At 34.3% G+C, this 22,906-nt stretch overlaps 1 protein-coding gene across 4 annotated transcripts in view; it reads right to left on the reverse strand.

The window, feature by feature from the left end:
- The window catches only part of LOC149570898 (uncharacterized), a 387,041-nt gene that overhangs the window by 202,532 nt on the left and 161,603 nt on the right, over positions 1–22,906 (reverse strand). For all 4 annotated transcript variants that reach the window (XM_089812456.1, XM_089812457.1, XM_089812454.1 and 1 more), the window contains exons 7-8: positions 18,642–18,758; positions 18,472–18,563 (exon numbers count right to left, since the gene is read on the reverse strand). In XM_089812456.1, the coding sequence (XP_089668582.1) occupies positions 18,472–18,563; positions 18,642–18,758 (209 nt within the window). The remainder of the gene's footprint in view (positions 1–18,471; positions 18,564–18,641; positions 18,759–22,906) is intronic.

The raw sequence follows: 22,906 nt of genomic DNA on the forward strand, positions 1-22,906 counted from the left end.
AGAAGAACCTGTTGTGACTCCTTTCCGTCTCTCCTGTAGTTGAATCATCCAAATGTGATTCTCAATCAATCCATGCATCTTGTCATGATGAGATAAAGCCGCGACAATATCCTTGTCCCCTGTCTTCAATTGGCTTTCCAAACCAAGTGAAGAGCTACTAGCCTCTATCTCATGTGAAGAAGCATCCAACTATGTTTGATACTCATTTTCTGCAAAGTCCTAAATGCTCACCTTCTGATCAACTGTACTATCCTCAAACATGACAGTATCCTCAACTGTTGTAACTTCATCCAGCCCAACTGTACTAGAATCACTATCTGTGTCAATCACACAATCCGGTGTGCTTGTGATATCACCTTCTAATGCAATTGGCTCAACCTGCACAACATCTGTAACCCCTTCTGCCTGTGAAGATGATGCAGATAAACCATTATCTAAAGATGTGCTAATGTCTCCCTGTATCAAATCAGCATGTCTGTTAAACTCCTCATACAAGTTTCTGCCTGTCATAGGGAAGGTACGATCCTTAGGCCTATCAAAACGTTCAATCAGTCTCTCCTTAAACTCCACATATGAGGTAATGTGTGCATGACCCATAGTGACCATACCATGATGCCACCACTCGCGTGCTAACCCATCTAGGTGAATTGCTGCATACTTAATAGCTTCTTCCTCAGGCATAGGGTTCATTTGAAAGTATGTGTCAAGCCTTTGAACCCAAGCTCTTGCTGTAGACTTCCCCGAGCCATCATAATATGGTAACTGAAGTTTCCCTACTTTCTTTTGTAGCTCATAGCTCTGGTTCCTATCATGTCCACGTGGCATATGCTTCATCCGCACATCTATATACTCCCTAAAGGTAATTGCAGCAGTAAAATCTGGACCTCCGGCTTCCCAATCTCTCCTCAGCTGGTCCTGTATATCAGTGATCTGGGGCTCTGGTACAGGCTGCTCTGGAGCTCTAGGAGGAAATGTGGAAATAATGGGCCTCGAATTCACTGTCCTAGATTGTTGGGGTGCATGACCGAAATTGTTCCCAACTTTTTCGCCTCCATTACGTGCCCCATCCTGATTATTACCATTCTGATTATTTCCTCCACCCACATTAGCATTCAACCCCATTTGACAAGCCATCATCTGCATCATAAGCTCAAATTTTTGACTCTATTCCTGTGCTCTTTGCTCTGTTGATTGCTGTCCCTGTGCTAAGGTGTCTAATAATTGTAAGAATGTTTCCTTTCCCTGATCTGGACCGGTATTCATTTTGTCAAACATTTTTCTCTCTATCTGGCTATTCCAAATTCCCTATAAGACCTCCACAGGATAGCAGGACTTATAGCTCTGATACCACTGTAATAACCCCAATAGGTTATAACTTCTTCAAACACCAAAAATCTTTATATTTCAGTTGTTTGACATTTCATCAAACACTTTGCAAGCAAGCTCTGATACCACTGTAATAACCCTCCTCAAATCTGCCCTCAAAAATGCTGATGAAAGCTCAAAGAATTTCATCAAACAATTCACATGCAAGGGACGTATGACTCATATAGTATTTCAGCTAGCTTCAAATGACTTTTTTTTTTTTACAATTTGCATCAATGAAAATCTTGTGCTAGAAGACTACAATGGACTACACAATGACCTAACATGAGTGTGCTACTAATTTTGACAATATTCAGTGCATATATATGATCTAACTAAGCATGAGAAATGAACACCTACAGCCAACAGGCATTTTTACAAACAGTTGGTATGCAAACTAACTAGCTGATAAATAATGATATTAAATTGCTTAAATGACACCAGCAACTATTATCTTCTTAATTGCAATGAAAATTACAATGCTCATGAAATATGGCCAAGACTTTAGCCATTTACATGGATTACAAAATGATAATGCTGGTATAATGCAAACTTACAACTGAAAGCTTATAACACCCTAAAAAACAATACTAACAAAAGAACCTGGTTGTAGATGGCTGAAATAATTTCCTTCTATGCTGCCCCTTCTGCTTTGCTTTTTTCAAACTGCTTTTTTCGGCCTGCTTTTTCGTACCCGCTTTTTTAGCCTGCTTTTTTGGTTTCGCGTTTTTCGGACTGCTTTTTTCGTACCTGCTTTTTCGGTTCCGCTTTTTCAGACTGCTACTATGTTGAATCTCAAGACCATATCTTTCAATGGTGTCAAGATTTTCAGCTTGAAGGGATTTCATCCTCCAAACTATTGTGACATAATCTCTAGAAAAATTCTCAATTTCTTTGATATTTCCAAGCCTGCCTAAAAGAAGCTCTTCCATTTCTTTTATAGTGTTCTCACAAGGGCTCAATCCTTCGTTTTCTCAATGTGGGATAAAACATCACTCCCTTTTACGTAACTTATGTCTCCAATGTGTTATAAAATAAAGAGGACTCTTTTAATTTAAATATTTCCCACAAACTATAGTCTATGCATTAATAAAGTTAAATATTTAAATTTAACTTTATAAAATAGCTTTATCAATGCATAACAAATCTTATCAATGATAAACAAGTCTTCTTGCCGATTTTAAACAATTACCATCGACATACCGTTGCTACTTGATGTCCGACCATATCCAAGATGACTTGCTATAAATAGTAAGTATGCCCAAAGTTGTCTCAAAACCCCTCAAAAAGACCTGCAACTGAAACTATCTAGGCCAAATGGCCTCTAAGTTCCTTTAATGTCTTGGTTAGCCTACGGGACAGTGGGGAAATAGGCTAACGACAACATCATGCTATGAATGCTAAAAAGGGTACATTATATATATATATATATATATATATATATATATATATATATATATATCGAGAGGATATGAAGATAAAATATTCTCCCAATTATGCATGTATATAGATATGCATATCCTAATAGGTATAACCTTGGACACAATAATAATATGATGACACCATTTGAAAATAAAATATATGTGCAAATATAGATATATATAAAATGATAAATTATTCTTTTAATAGGGAGTCCTTCGAATTCTTTCTTTTTAAATTATAAGTCTCTATGAGAGATGATGAATACAATTGGCAATTTCCTTCTTTTGAATCAATGAACCGAGAAGCCGATAATCTTTTCTTATAATTGCCATCAAGAGTCAAAGCTTCAATTAAAGCTTTCAATATTGTTTTACATTTAAAAGCTCGATAGTGTGTCTTGCAACTATCATCAATACTACATTCTTTCACTATTCTTCCTTCTCATTTTTCTTACTCTTTCATACGGCCGACATTGGAAGTAAATCCAAGCTTGTTGTTTCTGCTATCAAAGGGACTCAGTATTCTGAAACTCGTGTTGGCAATCCAGATTTTGAGAGCCGGCCAATCGAAATTAACCAAGTTCGAATCCATCATTGATCAAGTTATATGATTAGCTTCTTTATTTGGTATATTTACTGCATCTAAAGTCTAGATGCAAGGGAGTTTCAATGATTTCCAATGTTATTGTTTAATGCTTGACTGTGAAGTGAAGTAAGACTATCGAATAGTTCATTCGAACAAAGTTATCAAGTTATTTGACCATGTTGAGTCTGAAACCAAATGAATAAGTCATGTTATGTTTCCATTTTCGAATCAACTAGTCTTTTAATTCTGAATCATATTCCTCTAATTTTTTTTGAGAGAAGTCCTTGAGTCTCAAGGACAGCTTCATGCCAGTACTAAATATTATCTTCTATCAGTTGAGTTTCAGCCAATGAATTGATATCCTCTATAAACAGACACCCAGTATTCACCCCGGCTGGATGGCCCACAGAGAGCATGAAGAGGTGGAAAGGAAGTTCTACAAAAACAAAGAATAGGAATCAGAATTGATATGATAACTTCATTTTTTAAAAAAACTATTCAATAAGCTCATGCATGTCCAATCTACTTAAACTATTGTCAAGTCGAGCGATGGTGATCAAGTATTAGAAACCCATCTAAAACCTTGGCCAAAGTCATTAAAGGCATGCTTGCCTTCTATAGATCACAAGATGTCGGTGACGCCAGTTAATCAAACATGCCCATCTATTGTTGAGCGGACATTCTAAACACCGGTATTACTCAAATGGTTGGACTAAATAGTGCCCCAAGCCTAGCCCCGACATAGGGAGGGCCTCTCATCAAAAGAGTGTGTGGGGATTGATATGGTCCGTGGTTGGGAGGTTAAGCCTAAACTAATGCTTCTCCTTTTATCTGAAAGCCGAGGCTTGCACAACCATTACGAGACTCTCCAGTTAGATTTTGTATGTTCTTCTACTATTCTTTACTATGCATTTACTTTCTCTTGTGAATCTCGAATATCATAGAATTAATGGTAATGATTTAAGTTATTTCTGTAATTATGATAGAAATTAGTTATTTCAGTTGGTTGTTGTTTCAGTTGGATGTTAATTCAGTTAATTTCACTTGAAATGGAATTAAAGATGTTCACTTCGGTAAATTGGTTGAAGTATTGTTTTCATATCTGTTCTAAATTCAGAATATAGCTCTTTCTTTTTAGTTAAGAAAATTCGTTTGTTACAAGCGCCCCTCTAAATATATACATCAATAAAAGATCATCACCTTTCATGACATAATCACAACAACATCATGTAGTAACTCACATGATATCCACCACAAACCAAGTCAGAGGGTGGACCCACCATAGTTGCTACTAGAGGGTGGAACAAAGGTTTTCATCTCAAACTTCTCTCTCATAGAGGAGAGCATATTACAAAGAATTTCACTGAGAACTTCTCCTCATAGGGAGGATATCATCCACAAAGGATTGCATCTCAAAATTTCTCCCTCTAAACAATGATCTTGGGAAGTCAGGTCCTCTAGTTACTTCCTCAAAAGCTCTCTTCACCCAAGGATGCCTGTGGAACTCACTCTAAATCTAATATCAATCTTTTAATTTTCTAATGATAAGTCAATACTTCCTCATGATGCACTCAAGAGTAGGCCCATCGAAATCATGCAGTCACACATGTAATTCTAAACTCCCTCTGAGTATCAATCTTCTAGGCTCCTATGTTGCCTTCGAAGAAGTGTCATACTCCCTCTTAATGTAGCAGAATCTCATAATCTTAATCATCAAAGATGTTTGCTTCAAGAGACTCACTTTATCCATCTTGATTATCAGCGTCTTTGGAGCTATTGTCATTAGATTGAGTTTGCACAATATTGGTAGCATATGTAAAGTACCAACCTTCTTTTCCTATAAGACTATTCTCAAACACAAAGAAAAAGATCAAGAGAAATAACCCTTATAGTATGTATAGAATTACAAATAAGAGAGAGACTACAAAAAGTAGATAAATGTAAAAGATAAGAATACTTCTCTATACATGAAGATTTAGAAATTGTCTTCTTGGATTATTTGAGAATGGAACATCTCCTCTCTAAATAAGGTTCAAGTGGGAATGGAACATTGGTTAATTATTCACCATCCACAATGTAAAATTCCCACATGCTTCATTATTAATTTGAACCATCAAATACTCGAGTTCAATAGCTTTGAAAAGAGCATGACTTCCACTTTGTCAATGTTTCTTATTCAACTAATGATGTATACTTGGAACGTACAATTTTCATTCTTCAATTTGAAATTTAATTGCTGCCCATACTCTTCTCTTTAACTTTCTTTCACCTCAAATCAACTCCAAAATGTATATTCTTGACTCTATATATGTAAATCAGATTTATAATCTGATTACATATATTTTTCCTTTTAACACGTCTCCTATTTCTCTTACATAACTTTTATTTATATAAATATATATCAGATTAAAAATCTGAATGTATTTTTACTTTCACTTTGTTATTTTTTATTTTTTATTTTTTTTCATTTTGGCTTGCATATTCTTCTTATAACGCACTTCTTTGTTCTATTCATTTTGCTTTAATCCACACACTCCAACTATTATTCTGATTAAATAGATATCAGATAGAAATATCTGAATATATATTCCTTCAATTTTTCTTTTGCTTCTCTACACAATCTCATAAACTGATAATCCAATCACAGACATATGCAGGTAGAATACGAAGCATCAATTCATAAGTTGTACCAACAAAAGAAACCATCTTATCTATATCATAATGCATCCTTGGTAAAAATATAGTTTACTTGTAGCAATAGAGTGTTTTTCTGCAGATGCAGAGCCATTTGCCTCAATTTATTCTGCATTATATTGCTTGGAGTTTACATTCTCTTCTTGTGGATGACAAAAGTAGAACATGTAGATGAGTGAGGAATAATGAATATGCCAATAGTTAGTCTTCGATTGCCAAGAGGATCAACTGAAAATGTCTAGAGAAAACAAGAAAGCTCTTCCATAATGACAGACTATTCATCCGATGATTAATGTATGTGTATAATTTGACCAGCCTCCTCATAGATAGTGTCTTTTGTCTATATTTATTTAAAGAACTACAGAAGGATGCGAACAAATATGTTCCTCTAGCTTGAAGATGGTGGTATTGCTAGGCACCCGATCATATGCTACAAATCATCATTTCATGATCTCAAAAATGAATCCAAAATGGGCTCGCGATATGGTGAAGGTCCTCGACCAAAATATTATGGGGCTGGATGAGCATTCGAGCATACTTCATGTCCATGAGGGCGGAGATATTTCCCATGAATTGGAAATTAAGCATGTAGGCCTACACGTAATGCAGACTTTGTTTTGGATGTAGAAGTAAACTCTTTAAATATGGATAGAGAGCGAAGATAGGGATTGAAGATGCTGTATCACCCATACTTGAGCTCAATGTTATCCAAAGTCTCCAATACCACAGAGTGTTGTTTTTGTTAGAATGATGTATAAAATCAAGTGTTGTGGAATAAAAAATTATGGTACTATAAAGCTCAATTGGAGGATTTCTAATCCATCATTGAAATTTGTAACTTCAATACCTTCTTTGTTGAGATCATTCATGGGGAAAAGAAGAAGTTTTTATGAGAGGCTATTTCCCATTGTTACCAACTGAAGATTTATGTGAAGACAATGAGGCACCTATTGCACATTATGCAAGCCCATTCACTATGATTTGAGGCTTTCATCAATTTCTGTCTCAAATACAAAATTGTCCAATCACCACAGCTAGTATGGCCTCAATGAACCACTGACATCATGTCTTCGCACATTATATTAGTCTTTGATGATTTATACTGACTACGAAAGACGAAGTATTCATTGTGCATATTGATCGGTCAGCCCTCAACGTATTGCCATTTTATTTATCAGTATTCATTTTGGAAGGTGGATTTATAAATATTGTTCATCTCGATGAATATATGGAGTCCAAAAGATCATCAAGCTATTTGTAAGAAGATTGATAATTATAAGTATTGTTCAGAAGTGAAATCTATTTTATTTTTGCAGTCTCGCAAATGTGGCAGGACTACCTTCTCTGATGTGTTTTCACAAGGTAGTTCTAAATAGGACTAGGATGCACTCTACTTAAAAACTACCTACGCACACAGGCTATTGCAGATACTAGTACTCTACAAACTAGGCTGTTCTTTGAACTAGATTGCATTTCCTGTCATTTAATTAATCTTTCTTTCTTACATTCGTAGCCTATTCTGATATCATGTAGAGGGACAAAATCACTATTAATGCTTCATAACTTCTTCCATATAACTAGATACATTTAATTAAGTTTGCAGTGTAACTAGGCTCTGGTACCATGTTAAGTAACATGGATCTTTTCTGCAAATGTAATAATATGGCCATTGTAATTGATATGTTTCAAATACAAATTTGGATCTCATATAAATATGAGAGGAGACATGTCTGATGTGTATGTGTGTGTGTGTATATATATATTAATACATGTATATGTATAATATATTTATGTATTATATATAATATAATATATATATTATATTCTATAATATATATAATAATTACATGAATATGAATATATAGAAATGATGATTTACCAATAACAACAATGTAACTCAGATCAAATTTATCTGACTGAAGCTAAAACTTTAACAAAAATGTGTTATTACGTTTTTAAAAGTGCACTTTAGTAATGTTGGGACTTATAATTTATTGGAAGTGGGTTTCCATATAGCGATTTCCGTGTTGATATATGCAATGAATAACAAAACCCCACTTTATGCATTTAAGATGTCTTATGTAATTAAATCATAGTTATGGGACTTGGACTCGCCTCTAACTCGAAAAGTCAACATCCGACTCGGACTCAGACTCGAACTCAGTAATCGGACTCAACACGAACTTGGCGATCAAACTCAACATCTCCCACTATGCATCTGAAACAAAAAAATTTTAAATCATATCAATGACTTTGACTTTATCAAATTAAAATGGTAATAGGATTAGAAATTAGGATGTACAAATCAAAGATTGTTACCAGGCATCAATTTTGTCTTATTTTTCTTGCACAACTCCCGTGCAAATAAGTCCCCTTGAGCTTTCTTAAACAACTCAATCTCATGGACTACAATTGTTCCAACTCTTGAATCAGGTGAAATTCTCTCTACAACAACGTAAAGGCCGCTCCACATCTCATCATCAGCCTTGAAATGTGGGCTGAATTGGTATGCTGGATTAAGGAAGTATGTCGCTGTATGTATAGGCCTATGAAGTAGATTGTGCCAATGTCTATCAATGACATCCTATATAGGCCCATACCTATCTCAATTCCCTGCAAAAAAAATAGTGAATGGCGTCCTTCACCCTATTCATGTCCTCATAAATGTAGCCCATTAGGGCTTCTCTCCATCAGTAGTTCATAGGAGAACAACAAGCGGCTTTACAAATAGCAATCATTATGAAAGTTGGAAGAGAAAGTTAGAAACAATCAGCTTTAAGTTTTTTTTTTTTTAAATGAACAATAATTTATAACATAATTTCATAAATAAAAAAAGTTGAAATGAGCACAAAAACGAAAATTATCGTCACAATATCAACAATCGATGTCCAAAAGGAAGCCTCATTAAAAATGCAATCAGCGGCATCAATCCCTGCAGTGGTCTTTGCATATGATGATGCAATCCACTCCTCACTAACAAATATGTGTCTCAAACCTCCCTTTGAATCAAACAAAGATTTCAATGTGAGAAAATTGGTTGCAAATCTAGTGACCCCTGGACGAGACAACTCCTTTTGGTCATTGTGTTTCCTCATAAGGTTGAGGACCCATGTATGATTATATTTGAATTTGCATACACTCCTTCCTTACTCTATAATTGTTGTTATCCAAGCGAGTTTACCAAGATCCTCTAAAATGAGGTCAATGTAGTGAGCAATACAAGGGATCCAAAATATGTGAGGGTGTCTCTCCATAAGAAACTTTCCTGCAGCAACATAATTTGCTGCATTATTTGTAACTATCTACACCACATTCTCCTCACCCACATCCTTTATCACTTTATCCATTACCTCACAAAGATATTCAACATTCTTTGTTTTTCCTAAGGCATCAATTGATTTCAAAAAAACCGTGGCACCTAAAGGAAAAAAAAAAAAAAATTAGTTTAATGTCCAATGATGAATCATAATTTATAAACTTAATCACTTAAGTACAATTACCTGATGAAGATACAAGAAAGTTGAGGAGTGTTCTACTCCTTCTATCAGTCCAACCATCAGTCATGATGGTGCACAACCCTTCGTCTTCCACACCTCACGCTGCTCCTTGATTGCACCTTTTACATCAGCCACCTTTTGGGTGAAAAAAGAGCCTCCTAGCTCATCAACACTAGGGGCTTTCAACACTGAACCACAAATAATAATAGCATCGATTGCAATTTGCCAATAAGGGGACCTAAAACATATTAAATAAAATTTAAAGTTAAACAAATTAGTATATTATAATTAAATTTGAAAAGAAAATACAAAATAAGCATATTATTGTCTCTTGAAAGTTGAAACTTGAAAGCAAAAGAAGTAAAACATAAATTAAAGTTTCAAATTTTAAATAAATAAATACCTTGTTGTATTGAATGAAATGTTGTTGCACATGAAGAAGTCTCCAAGTGCCAATTTTGCATAATCATGCTTCTCCTTGTTCCAACCCATGCTCTCAAGTGATGGTTGTGCACCTGAAGCCGTGCGTGGAACAAACATGGAATCAAATGTTGATCTTTGCTTATGAATGCAAGACCCAATGGTCACACTTCTAGAAGCAGTAGCCTCCATAGGAGGAGTAGGGGATAATGGAAAGTGAAAACTAGAAGATCCTTGTTGGGCCAGTTGGGCCATTTCTTGTTGCTTCTTTTTCAATTCTTTTTTCTGCATTTTTTCCTCTAGAAGAGTTTGCATGTCTCACATAACATCCTGGGGTACATCTTTCCATTTTAGCATCACGCCTAGGTATATGTGCTAGGTGATACTTCAATCTATTTATGCCTCACCCGTTATATACTACACCGCAATACCAACATGTAACAACTCCCTTTTTGTGGCCCGGGATGGCATGTTTCCAAACCCTATCCCTTGCTATTGCAGTTGGGTCTACATCAGGGTTAAATGCAACCCTAGCTCCACTTCCAGAAGGCTCACCTTGAGGCATGATGTCAATGTGTTTGTTGTTGCACTATGAATATATTATAAATAGAAAAGAGTTAGCATCGAATCAGATTTTATACTTTAAGCCATTCTTAATTCGTCATCAAGATAAATTACAATAAATCTAGATTCTAAATAGTAGATAGAAGTAGAGACTAAAACAAATGTAAACAAAATGGAAAGTAAAAAATATGAAGGCAACTTGAACTTGTTGCTTACCTCGTCAAATTTGCACAAAGTCAAACAATGGAAATGCAAGTGAATTTGTAGAAGCCTCCTCTAAATGCTTCCTTAAGCTCCTCTCAATGCTTAGGTGTAAGCTACAAAGTTGCACATACCATCGGCAATCAATACAGGAGAGCTAACCAGTTGGCTAATTTCTCTCTCAAAACCCCAATACTCTTCTCTAACTCTTTCCTCTCTATCACGAGCATAACCAAATCGTGGAATGACCTTTTTAAGTCAAATACATGTTATAGCAACCGAAAACTTGCAACTTAAGTCCTTGTACATTTTAATTTTTTCACTTTATTATTTTTACTGTCGGCGAGAGTCCTAGGCTCAGGACTCAACCAGTCTGGCGAGTCCTTGGACTTGGCAAGTCCACATGGACTCTACTAGGACTCGGCTGAGTCCAAGTCTAGAGGCCAATTACCTCGGAAAGTCCGCCTCTCCCGTGGACTCGCAAAATCCTGGAACATTGAATTAAATCTAATATTAACTATAGTTTTCAATAAAGTAACATAAAAAATAGACTTGAAATAGGCTAATTTCGCTAAACAATAAAAACTAAGGTCAAATCAACTCAAAACGAATTAAAACTTGAAAATGGATAACATTAGCTACTTTCAATATTAAATATAATTTAATATCATCTTCTTAACAATAAAAAACCCACTTCTATAAAGTTTTTAAATCGAGATATGCAATTGTCTTGAAATAACCCCACTTTTACCTTTATAACTTGAGCTAGACAACTCTGATGTCAACCTAAGTTAGCTTGAAATGAGTGGAGCTCCAAGGGCTATTCACCTAAGGCAAAAACAAGACTAAAAAGTATTTACAACACAAAGAAAAACGAAAAAAAGGACTCCACAATTGTCAAAAATTGAATGTTTGCAATCAAAGAAGAAAAACTCTTGCTAGGAAACAACTTGGGATTCAACTCGACAAAAACCTTCAAAAGAAGGCATAGATAGAGCAAAACAGAGTACAATTTAGGGATAACCACTGTCTTTATGATACTTTATCAATGCATTAAAATTAAGAGGATGCACCTACAAATCCATAAGAAAATTATGTAGTGTTGCCTCAATTTTGTGAAGTAAAAATTGACGACAAGTAGGTGTGGTGGACCACCCTCTACAAGTAGGCATGGTGGAAATGCATTCTTCTTTGGGAGAAGTTTGAGGTGAAAGCCCTCGTTCCACCCTCTGTGAGCAAGTATGGTGGACCCCCCTCTGCGAATAGGTATGGTGAAAATGCATTCTTCTTTGGGAGAAGTTTGAGGTAAAAGCTCTCATTCTACCATCTGTGAGTAGGTATTGTAAAAGTCATATGTGTGACCCCATGACTTAAATTTTATGTGCTTATGAAGTAACTATGGTGAATTATGTTATGCTAAGATAACATGTGATTTATCATCTTTGGTTGCAGCTATGTGTGCCTACCTTACTAAAGATCTCTCTCTTGCTAAGAGAGAACTTGTTGAAGGTTATAGCTGCGATAGAGATCTTTATCTCTGATCTTATGAAATATAAATATGTTTGTTATGACCATTATGGTCATCTTCACCTGAAAGAGACATTTGGGATAATATTTTAGATAACATTATATAAAAGACGTGTCATACATCATGCAAAAAGATATGGATGGAAATATGAAGTGCTGAATATTTGGAAATATGAAGGGTCTTGTGTAATGTCCCCTTTTGGGGGTCATTCATTTTTGTGCGACTTTTCTTTTATTTATATTCTTTGCAATATTTTCTCCAAATGATTTTCGTTTACTCACACACCCCCTTATTAGTCTTCGGCTCCACATTAATACAACCCAGCTCCTTATCTTAAGCCGTATGCATTGGAGGTAAGCAAACATAATACTATGTATTATAAAAATCGATTTTTCCACTCACACTATATATAATGGGCCACCGCACCACCTCATTTTCTTGACGTGGAACCCGATCTACTTGCTGGTTTGTACACTCCACGCTTGCTATTTTCTGTTGTATGTATTTGCTCTTTGCTTTAATGGAATTCGATACCCTCCTTTCTTTAAGCTTTTGTGGCTTATATGCCCTCTGATGGTCTGTACCTTGCTATACTAGTGTGGAACCCAAACAAAGATCCTTTTGCACGTAGTTGCATTGATCCTTCTCTTCCACCTTTACTTTAATGTCGTTCCATGCTTGTTATTTTGTGAATGGGATTCGATGCTATCATAGCCGATACTATCTTCTTCTATTCCTCCAATGTGACTCCTTACTACTCGTGACTTGGTGGATATCCCGATTCGGTGATGATTCATGTCTTTGTAATGATTTATTCCATGGTGTATATCCTCCTGTTCACTTTTTGAATGTGTTCTGATGCCTCCCTTGCGCTATGTTTTCCGATGTATGTCCTTTGTGCTTTTATGAGAGTCCATGCCGATCTGCGATAAGGAATCAAATCTGCCTTCGATGATTCCGTGTGTAAATTTATCCTCTTCTTCTATCCATGCCCCTGTCGTGCCTTCCATGTCTATAACTTATATGTGTCAGGAGAGGTCAATAGTCGTGTCCTTAGGTGCTAATTAATTTATAGTTATGTTAAAATATAACTATTATATCATATGTTGTTATTATTATTTATATGTTTTGAATATTATGGTTATTATATATATTTAAATATGTTATATAATATTATATGTTATTATAACATATATAATATCATATTGTATTATCATTTATATTAGTTCTTGTATCCTTAATATTTATAGTATTATATTGATTAGTTTATTAGTTAATTAATATTATATATATTCAAATGTGATAATATTTAAATGTATTAAATCTTCATTGATTTGTAATTATAATATTTATTATTATTTTTAATTATTATCATTGTATAATATGTTATTCATATATCCTTAAATTTGGGCTCATGACAAGTCAGCCCCTCTTGAATTTGCTTGTCCTCAAGCAATAAACATTTTCATATTTGTTTCACCTTATATAATGAGATTGACTACTAGATCCCATTCAGATTTTTACTTATAAGATTACTTCATTCTATTCTATAAAAGAGCCACACATATAGTATGCATTTGAATGCAAAGTATACATATGAATGTATGAAGACACAAAGAAAACACAAAGCATACACATTGATGCATGAAGTAGACACATTATACATAACCTTGATTAGATTCTAAAATTAATAATGCACAATGACTATACTTCTTCGTTAGGCTTATAAACCCTGCAAGCACAAAATAAGCATCAGTACATGCATATATATAAACTTCAAAGAAATTTGAATGATAATAAGTTAATCCAAGCCAAATCCATGCTAAGCCCAAGAGCGGAACTTTGGCCCCCTTGGCCCTAGTGGTAGGTGTTAGGCATCCACACGAGGTGGTCTACTTAGTGGATTACTCGTTTGGCTAGAAAGGTTCTTGTGAAAAGGAGTCATTACTATCTTTCCCTTAACTAGCACTACCATAGGGTGTCTTAACCGCTCTCCCTTGATTGCAAACTCCATAGGAAAATTGATAGGGTGCCCTTACTATCTTCCCCTTAACTAGTACTACAATAGGGTGTTCTCTCCTGATTGCAGACTCCATAGGAAAGTGGTAGGATTCTCTTACTATCTTCCCCTTAACTAGTACTGCAATAGGGTCATAGCAACTCTTCCCCGATCGTAGATTCCATAGGAAGGATAGATGCCCTTATAGTCTTTATCTTAACTAGTATTACAATAAGGTGTCTTAACAGACCTTCCTTAATTGCAGACTCCATAGGAAAGTTAAATATGGCATTTCCCTTAACTGATACTACAATAAGGTGTCTTAACAGAACTCCCTTAATTGCAGACCCCATAGGAAAGTTAAATATCGCCTTTCCCTTAACTGATACTACAATAAGGTGTCTTAACAGACCTCCCTTAATTGCAGACCCCATAGGAAAGTTAAATATGGCCTTTCCCTTAACTGATACTACAATAAGTTGTCTTAACAGACCTCCCTTAATTGTAGACCCCATAGGAAAGTTAAATATGGCCTTTCCCTTAACTGGTACTACAATAAAGTGTCTTAACAAACCTTCCTTAATTGCAGACCCCATAGGAAAGTTAAATATGGCCTTTCCCTTAACTGATACTACAATAAGGTGTCTTAACAGACCTCCCTTGATTGCAGACTCCATAAGAAAGTTAAATATGGTCTTTCCCTTAACTGGTACTACAATAAGGTGTCTTAATAGACCTTCCTTAATTGCAGACCCCATAGGAAAGTTAAATACAATAGGGTTTCTATATAGTCTTTCCCTTAACTAGTACTACAATAAGGTGTCTTATAGACCTTCCTTGATTGTAGACTCCATAGGAAAGCTACTTGAAATCCCTAAATCATTTCTCAAATAATCAATTTTACACCTTTATGATTCCATTAAAAAACTTACAATTTCACATTTTAACTATGGTTGAACTTCCTCGAAGCTCCATTGGCTTCCCTCTCTGTTCATTGACTAAATGTTATTGATGCTCCCTTGATCATATCTCATCTTCTTAATTTTAGGGTTTCACATAAATCTTTTCCTTCTTTTTTCATTCTTCTATACCCTCAAGAAGGATTGAACGCTGACTGGGAATGATTTCTGCAATTGATGGTGTACTTGTCCAAGTTTATTATTATTGCTGATTGGAATGTTTAAATTGCTGGTTGGACTCCTTCACTGTTTGGGAACTTGGATATATAGAACTGATTGTAACTACTGATGTAGATGTATTCGACTTCCTTTAGTTATATTATACCATAAGAAGTGTCGTAACTATTTTATGATTTGTTTGCTTTTAAAAGTTCTGGTATTTTCACAAAATTCATATTTTGGTCAGAGCTTGTTACTCTTTGTTTGTTTCTTTAGGAGCATTTGCTTACAAGGTTGCACTTTGAAGCAATCACTCACTTTATTACTTCTCCTAAAAACGGATTCTCTTTCTAGTAAATATTCAAAGAGTTTTGAAAATTTGCACTATCTTTTCCGAGTAGATAGGTATAGGAGGTTGTTTCTACACACCTTGCTCCCTTTCGAGTTGTTCTATGTTCTTATGACAATGGGCACCGTACAACCTATTATAATTAGTTGGATTGAAAAAGCTCTAATTGAACTTTTGTGATCAGGTGTTGCAAGAAAAATGTTATGGGTTTCGTTGGCTCAGCTTGTGAGTATTTAGATTGGCAATAATGAATGGGCATCTCATTATGTTCAAGAAGATATCTATTGAATATTATGTAAACTCCCATTCAGCAATAAATTTTGAGTTAATAAGAATATACTAGACTCGATCGTTTCTGTATATCGCAGCAGTGGCAGAAATTTGTGAAAAAACCTTACCATTTGCCGAGCACAACGAGGCTACTGCTGAGGCTACTGTTGCTTCTCCCAAATACACCAGCACCGTCACTATGACCTCCAGTCTTACCAAGAAAAACAGTGACTATGTCATATTTGATGAAGTTTGGATTACCGGGAATAGTTCTTGGTGAATGCATTCAGTGATGGAAGGCTAAAATTGAATTCTCCTATATTATGTTAGCAATAATAATTTGCCTCTTCAATCCAATGATTCACAGGCTGGCAGGATTCCAGCTCTGATACCATTTGTAATATCCCCTTTTGGGGGTCATTCATTTTTGTGCGACTTTTCTTTTATTTATATTCTTTGCAATATTTTCTCCAAATGATTTTCGTTTACTCACACACCCCCTTATTACTCTTCGGCTCCATGTTAATACAACCCAGCTCCTTATCTCAAGCCGTATGCATTGGAGGTAAGCAAACGTAATACTATGTATTATAAAAATCGATTTTTCCACTCACACTATATATATAATGGGCCACCGCACCACCCCATTTTCTTGACGTGGAACCCGATCTACTTGCTGGTTTGTACACTCCACGCTTGCTATTTTCTGCTGTATGTATTTGCTCTTTGCTTTAATGGAATTTGATACCCTCCTTTCTTTAAGCTTTTGTGGCTTATATGCCCTCTGATGGTCTGTACTTGGCTATACTAGTGTGGAACCCAAACAAAGATCCTTTTGCATGTATTTGCGTTGGTCCTTCTCTTCCACCTTTACTTTAATGTCGTTCCATGCTTGGTATTTTGTGAATGGGATTCGGTGCTATCACAGCCGATACATCTCCTTCTATTCCTCCAATGTGGCTCCTTACTACTCGTGACTTGGTGGATATCCCGATTCGGTGATGATTCACGTCTTTGTAATTGCGAATGATTTATTCCATGGTGTATATCCTCCTATTCTCTTTTTGAATGTGTTTTGATGCCTCCTTTGCTCTATGTTTTCCGATGTATGTCCTTTGTGCTTTCATGAGAGTCCATGCCGATCTGCGATAAGGAATCAAATCTGCCTTCGATGATTCCGTGTGTAAATTTATCCTCTTCTTCTATCCATGCCCCTGTCGTGCCTTCCATGTCTATAACTTATATGTGTCAGGAGAGGTCAATAGTCGTGTCCTTAGGTGCTAATTAATTTATAGTTATGTTAAAATATAAATATTATATCATATGTTGTTATTATTATTTATATGTTTTGAATATTATGGTTATTATATATATTTAAATATGTTATATAATATTATATGTTATTATAACATATATAATATCATATTGTATTATCATTTATATTAGTTCTTGTATCCTTAATATTTATAATATTATATTGATTAGTTTTTTAGTTAATTAATATTATATATATTCAAATGTGATAATATTTAAATGTATTATAATCTTCATTGATTTGTAATTATAATATTTATTATTATTTTTAATTATTATCATTGTATAATATGTTATTCATATATCCTTAAATTTGGGCTCATGACATCTTGTATTTGGAATTTGAATAGACCTTTGTGTGTAACGAAGAGTCTAAATTCAATCTATTTATGTGATTGCTTTGTGTATTGTAAGGCAATCAAGAAAAAGCCTTGTACATGAATATTTTATCATCAATAAAGAGATATTTTTCTGGTGTGATTGGGTTTTTCCCTTCAAGTGGAAGGGTTTTCCGAAGATAAATATTGTCTCTTCTTGTGCATTTTATTTACTTCTTTTATGTTGTTTATCTTTATTTCTCGGCAAAAACTTAACAGTAAGAAACCTTCATTAGATGTACAACTTGTCACAAGACAAAATAATATAACTCAAAAAAGTGCACAGCAATAATGAACAGAAATAACACCATAAACCATGTCATCACCATCTAACTTCAAATAATAAAGGCAATCCATTATTTGCATGAGACTCGACTACCTAACCATACAGCTATCAACATCTTATCGACATAATAATGACTAAAATTCTAATACCTAACCATATAGGTACCAACATCTTATTGACATAAGTTAATAATGACTAAAATGCTAATAGTAACAAAGCATGGGGTGTCTCATAAATGAGAACTATGACTTGAACATAATTAAATACATAAAGAACTCAAGATCATTAAACCTCATATTTAATCCACATGATGAAGTTTGTCAATAAACTTTTCCAAGAATCATGCTAGAGACACGATACTGAGATCCTACAACAAACCTTTGTCATTAAACTTATAAACATGAACATAAATTTCATATCATAACTACAAACATTTGTGATAATTTGTGCTATTAATAATAATATAAGCAACTAAGTCAAACCTTAATAGCCCCTCTGGGTCAAAAGGAGCTTGACACCAAACAGGTGCATTTTCTGGAGATGGACCATAATCAGGAGATTTAACACTGCATTCCTACATTGTGCAAAAAAATTATGATAATGATCATACCATTAAATACCAACAAATAAAAAATGACATAAATTATGTTACCTTTGTTCGTTTGTACATAGGATTTTGATATAAATGCTTCACACCGAGAATATAATAGTCAATCATGCGGACAGCATTACAAGCTGGCTCAAGGCTTCCTCTCATGCCACATTTAACCTAAAAGGAAAAGATTTGAACAATATGTTCTTTTATCAAGAATTAAATACATAATTGACCAATTTAAATACACCAATAACCCAATATAGATAATTACATAAAATGTATATGCTCTTTAAATCCAGAATATTCAAGCTTTACAAAACTAATTTATAATCTAGAAGATTGTATAGCAGACAATTTTAAAAATCACATAACCCAACTTCTCTTGCAAATCGAACAAAAGGGTACTGCACTAATTGCGAATTTCTTATCAACCTCGACCCATATACAGCCTACTGAACACATATAAATTTAAAGAGAATGTGAGTCACATATTTCAACTTAATTGAAGTAATTTTCACTTGTACATGATAATTAGAATTTTTCCATTACCTGTGATGATCCATTTTCAAAGAACCAAATATCTAATAAAAATTTTTATCCCCTCTCTTGATGAGAGTAATATTTCATTTATATCACCTAATAAGTTATGCCCTAAAAGACATTCATATTCATATAGATCTCTTCATTTCATATTGAATATATATTATTGTTATTATATAATTATTTATCAATTACATTAGATGCTATTATATTTAGTTTATATATATCCATATATTTATATTGTCAATAACATATTATTATTCATTTAATTAATTATTATAGGATAAATACTATATTATTGATTATATTATATATGTAATTTATTAATATATTTGAATACTATTTATTATTATTCATTTAGTTATTATATTTATTATTCATTTATTATTAGACTCATTTAATGAAATGGTCTTATATAGCTATATTATTATGATATCTATTATTGAACAAGTTTAATATACTTTACATTAATTGTCTATATTTGATTATAATTATATATTTAATAATATTAATAATATTTTATTATTGACTTTTTAATATTACTTGAATTTTATAGTTTTGATATTTCTTATAATTATTAATTATTATTAAGATCCTACTTAAAATTGGCACATGACAAGTTCGCCCCTCTCAAATTTGCTTGTCCTCAGGCAATTGATATGATCCTGATTGATTCATAGCTCAGCCTGATTCTCTTTCATGTGTATCTATTAAACACTTGGAAAAGTACATGTGTTAATACATGATAGCTTATTGAAAGCTTATAAATGAAGACAAAAAACATACATAAGTAGGAGTCATAATGCATGAGGACACAATGCAAATACAACGTAGACACACAAATGCATGAAGACACGAAGTATACACATTGATGCAAGAAGACACAAAGTATACACATGAAGACATGAAATATGATGTATAAACTTCAAAGTGTACTATTTATCTCTTTGATATGCTTATTTATCTACATAGGCATGTTCTTACAATGAGTGGTTGGAATATTGTGCATGGGCATGGAAACAATCTATTTGAGGCTCCCTCATGAACAAAGCCCGATTTGGGAATCTCTACCTCAACATGACCGAATTACTCCCCTCTCCCTTCACAAGATCCTTATTCACTATAAGACTTTGAGGTAAATAGATACTTGGAAACAATAATGTACATATTGTCCACTTACATTGTCTCGATCCTATAGTGAATGGTAGAATTTATGTGCTCAGGTATAAACAATCTCCAAGAGGCTTCCTCATGAACAAAGCCCATTTTGGGAATCTTCTCCTCACTGTGACTGGATTACTCTCCCTTTCACAAACTCCCTATTCACCATAAGACTTAGGTAGACCCTTACACTTGGTGGTTGAATGTTCAACCTCAGCTAACATAAATGTTTAATGAGAAAAGGTGTGTCTTTTAGTTAAGCCCCTCCTTGGTAACATGACAACTATCTCTTCTTGGCTAAATAGAAATATGTCATAGAAATCAAATACTAGGGAATATGAAGTAGCTATTCTTCCAGCACACCCAATCTTATTACTATTCAATTTATGGAGTGCATGTTATGGTATTATGGATCACTAGTCCAAGTTTGCGTCGCAAAAGATTACGGATCGCTGACCCCTACCCTATCTTGGGACACTTTTTTTTTTTTTTTTTATGTCCATGGGATGCATAGGAAATACTTAGCTATAATTTTTTCTATCCTTCCATTTATTTTATTTTAAGGATCAAACAAAGTGTACTATACTGATTGCGGATGATTTGGTCGTTTGATGAGTAAAACTACCTGACAATTACTTCGTTATATCTTCTCCTTCTCATAGGATATTCAACTAGAATATAAATCAATGTACAATCCTAAATACATGCATATAATGTTGTTTAAGAATATAAATAACTTTGCTTTCCATTTTTTTCTCTAATTTTTTTCTTCTTTGTGCTTGAGTTACTTGAGCTCTTCCTTTAATTTGATCCCTTCCCTTTTTCCTTTTTTCTGTGTTCAGTTCTAAGTTCTTTTATAAAGACCATTTCAATGACTACCATTAAATTTTATAATGCCTTTAGATGAGAATACACTTAATTTATCCAATAATTTTCAATCCAAGAAGGATTGCTCTTCCTCATATTTGACAAGTTCCTTAATTTACATATTCGTAGATCTTACACATCATTCGATGATCTCAACAACAAATTCACACTTCATTGATCGATGTTGTTAATGTGAACACTATCAAATCATCCACTAGCTTGGATATTTTAAGACTTCCTTTCAATAGCTCAATTTCTGTGTATTTAGACTATTCAATGATAAGTTGGATGCCCTAGTTATAATTGAGGTTGAATGTCAAACTTTTCATATTTGGTTGTTGAGTTTGTGTTTGCTTCTCATTGATGAATATCTATATGAATTTGACTAGTTTATTATTTGAGATAGAATTGGTTTCTTTTTTTAGTGATCTATTGTCTATCATAAGATGGATACGAGCAGGGTAACGTGACTCACGGAGAGTCACGTGAGTCGTGCGAGTCAGCGAGCTGCGCTGACCTCGCCGAGTCACAATGACTCGTGACCCGCGAGCAGCGAGTGACTCGCCCGACCTGGCCGAAGCAGGCAAAAATTCGACCATTAAAATATAATTTTTTTCAACTTTTTTTAATGTTTTTTTTTACATTTCTCACTCATATAACCCTAAAACGGCTCCCATAACAGTCTATAGTGAAAAGAAGAAAGAGAGAGAGAGAGGTAGAAGAGAAACAGAGTTTTCTTGTTTTGCAACCAGCTAAAACGAGGAGGAGAAAAGCTTGCATTTGTCACATTCGAGCTTGCATTTAGATCATCAAGAAGTTTATAGGAGCTCTTCTCAACACTTCCCAAAGCATTTGAAAGAGGTAAGACTTGATTGTTTAGATTTTGATGATTTTTTTGTCTATGCTTATGGGTTTTTTGCATGAATTTTTTTTGTTTGTTTATGAGATTTTTTATAACTTTAGATCTTCATAAAATGCAACACTGAAATGGTAATATTTGGTCTAAAATGTCTTATTGCAGCAACCTTTACCTCTTTCCTTAATTAAATCATAATGGCTTCACGAGGTAAAAAAACCCAAGCTCTCTAAAGGCAACAAAAAAGATGAGTGTTGGAAGTTCACCATAGAATTTCCGGGTAGAAAGAGAACTCAAACAAAATGCCTATTTTGCAAAACCATTAATAATGGGGGGATAAATAGATTAAAATACCATATTGTTGGCTTACGTGATCATGATATTGAGCCTTGTGGAGCTGCAACTGTTGAGGCTCAACTTTTTTGTTATGTAGCCTTGGAAAAATATGAACAAGAAAAAGAATTTAAAAAAAAACAATTAAAGGAGTTAGCTTTGATTGTTTCTAGTTCCCTTCCACACTCATCTGCAAATGTTTCTGAGTCAGTAGGCTATGTTGGAGAAGGTTCTTCCCATCCCCCCTATCGTCCTAGTGCTTCTGTTGCTCGTGCTTCTTCTACATCTATTCCTTGCACTTCTAGTGATGCTACTACTGCTGCCCCTTCTAGTAGTGCTGCTCTTCTTCGTCCTAGAGTCAGAAAATCTAGTAAGTTGGACAAATTTTTTGTACTATGTACCACTCCTGGTGCACAACCCTCACTTGAGAGCATGGGCTGGAATAGGGAGATACATGAAGCTGGAGTAAGAGCAATTTGCAAGTTTTGGTTTTTCTGCGACATTTCATTTATAGCAGCTAGGTACTTCAAGTTTTCAACTTCATTTATATTTGATTGTTTTACGT

This window comes from Cupressus sempervirens, chromosome 2 (genome assembly GCF_028749045.1).
Source record: "Cupressus sempervirens isolate cs-2001-9-10 chromosome 2, ASM2874904v1, whole genome shotgun sequence".
NCBI classification, from domain to species: Eukaryota; Viridiplantae; Streptophyta; class Pinopsida; order Cupressales; family Cupressaceae; genus Cupressus; species Cupressus sempervirens.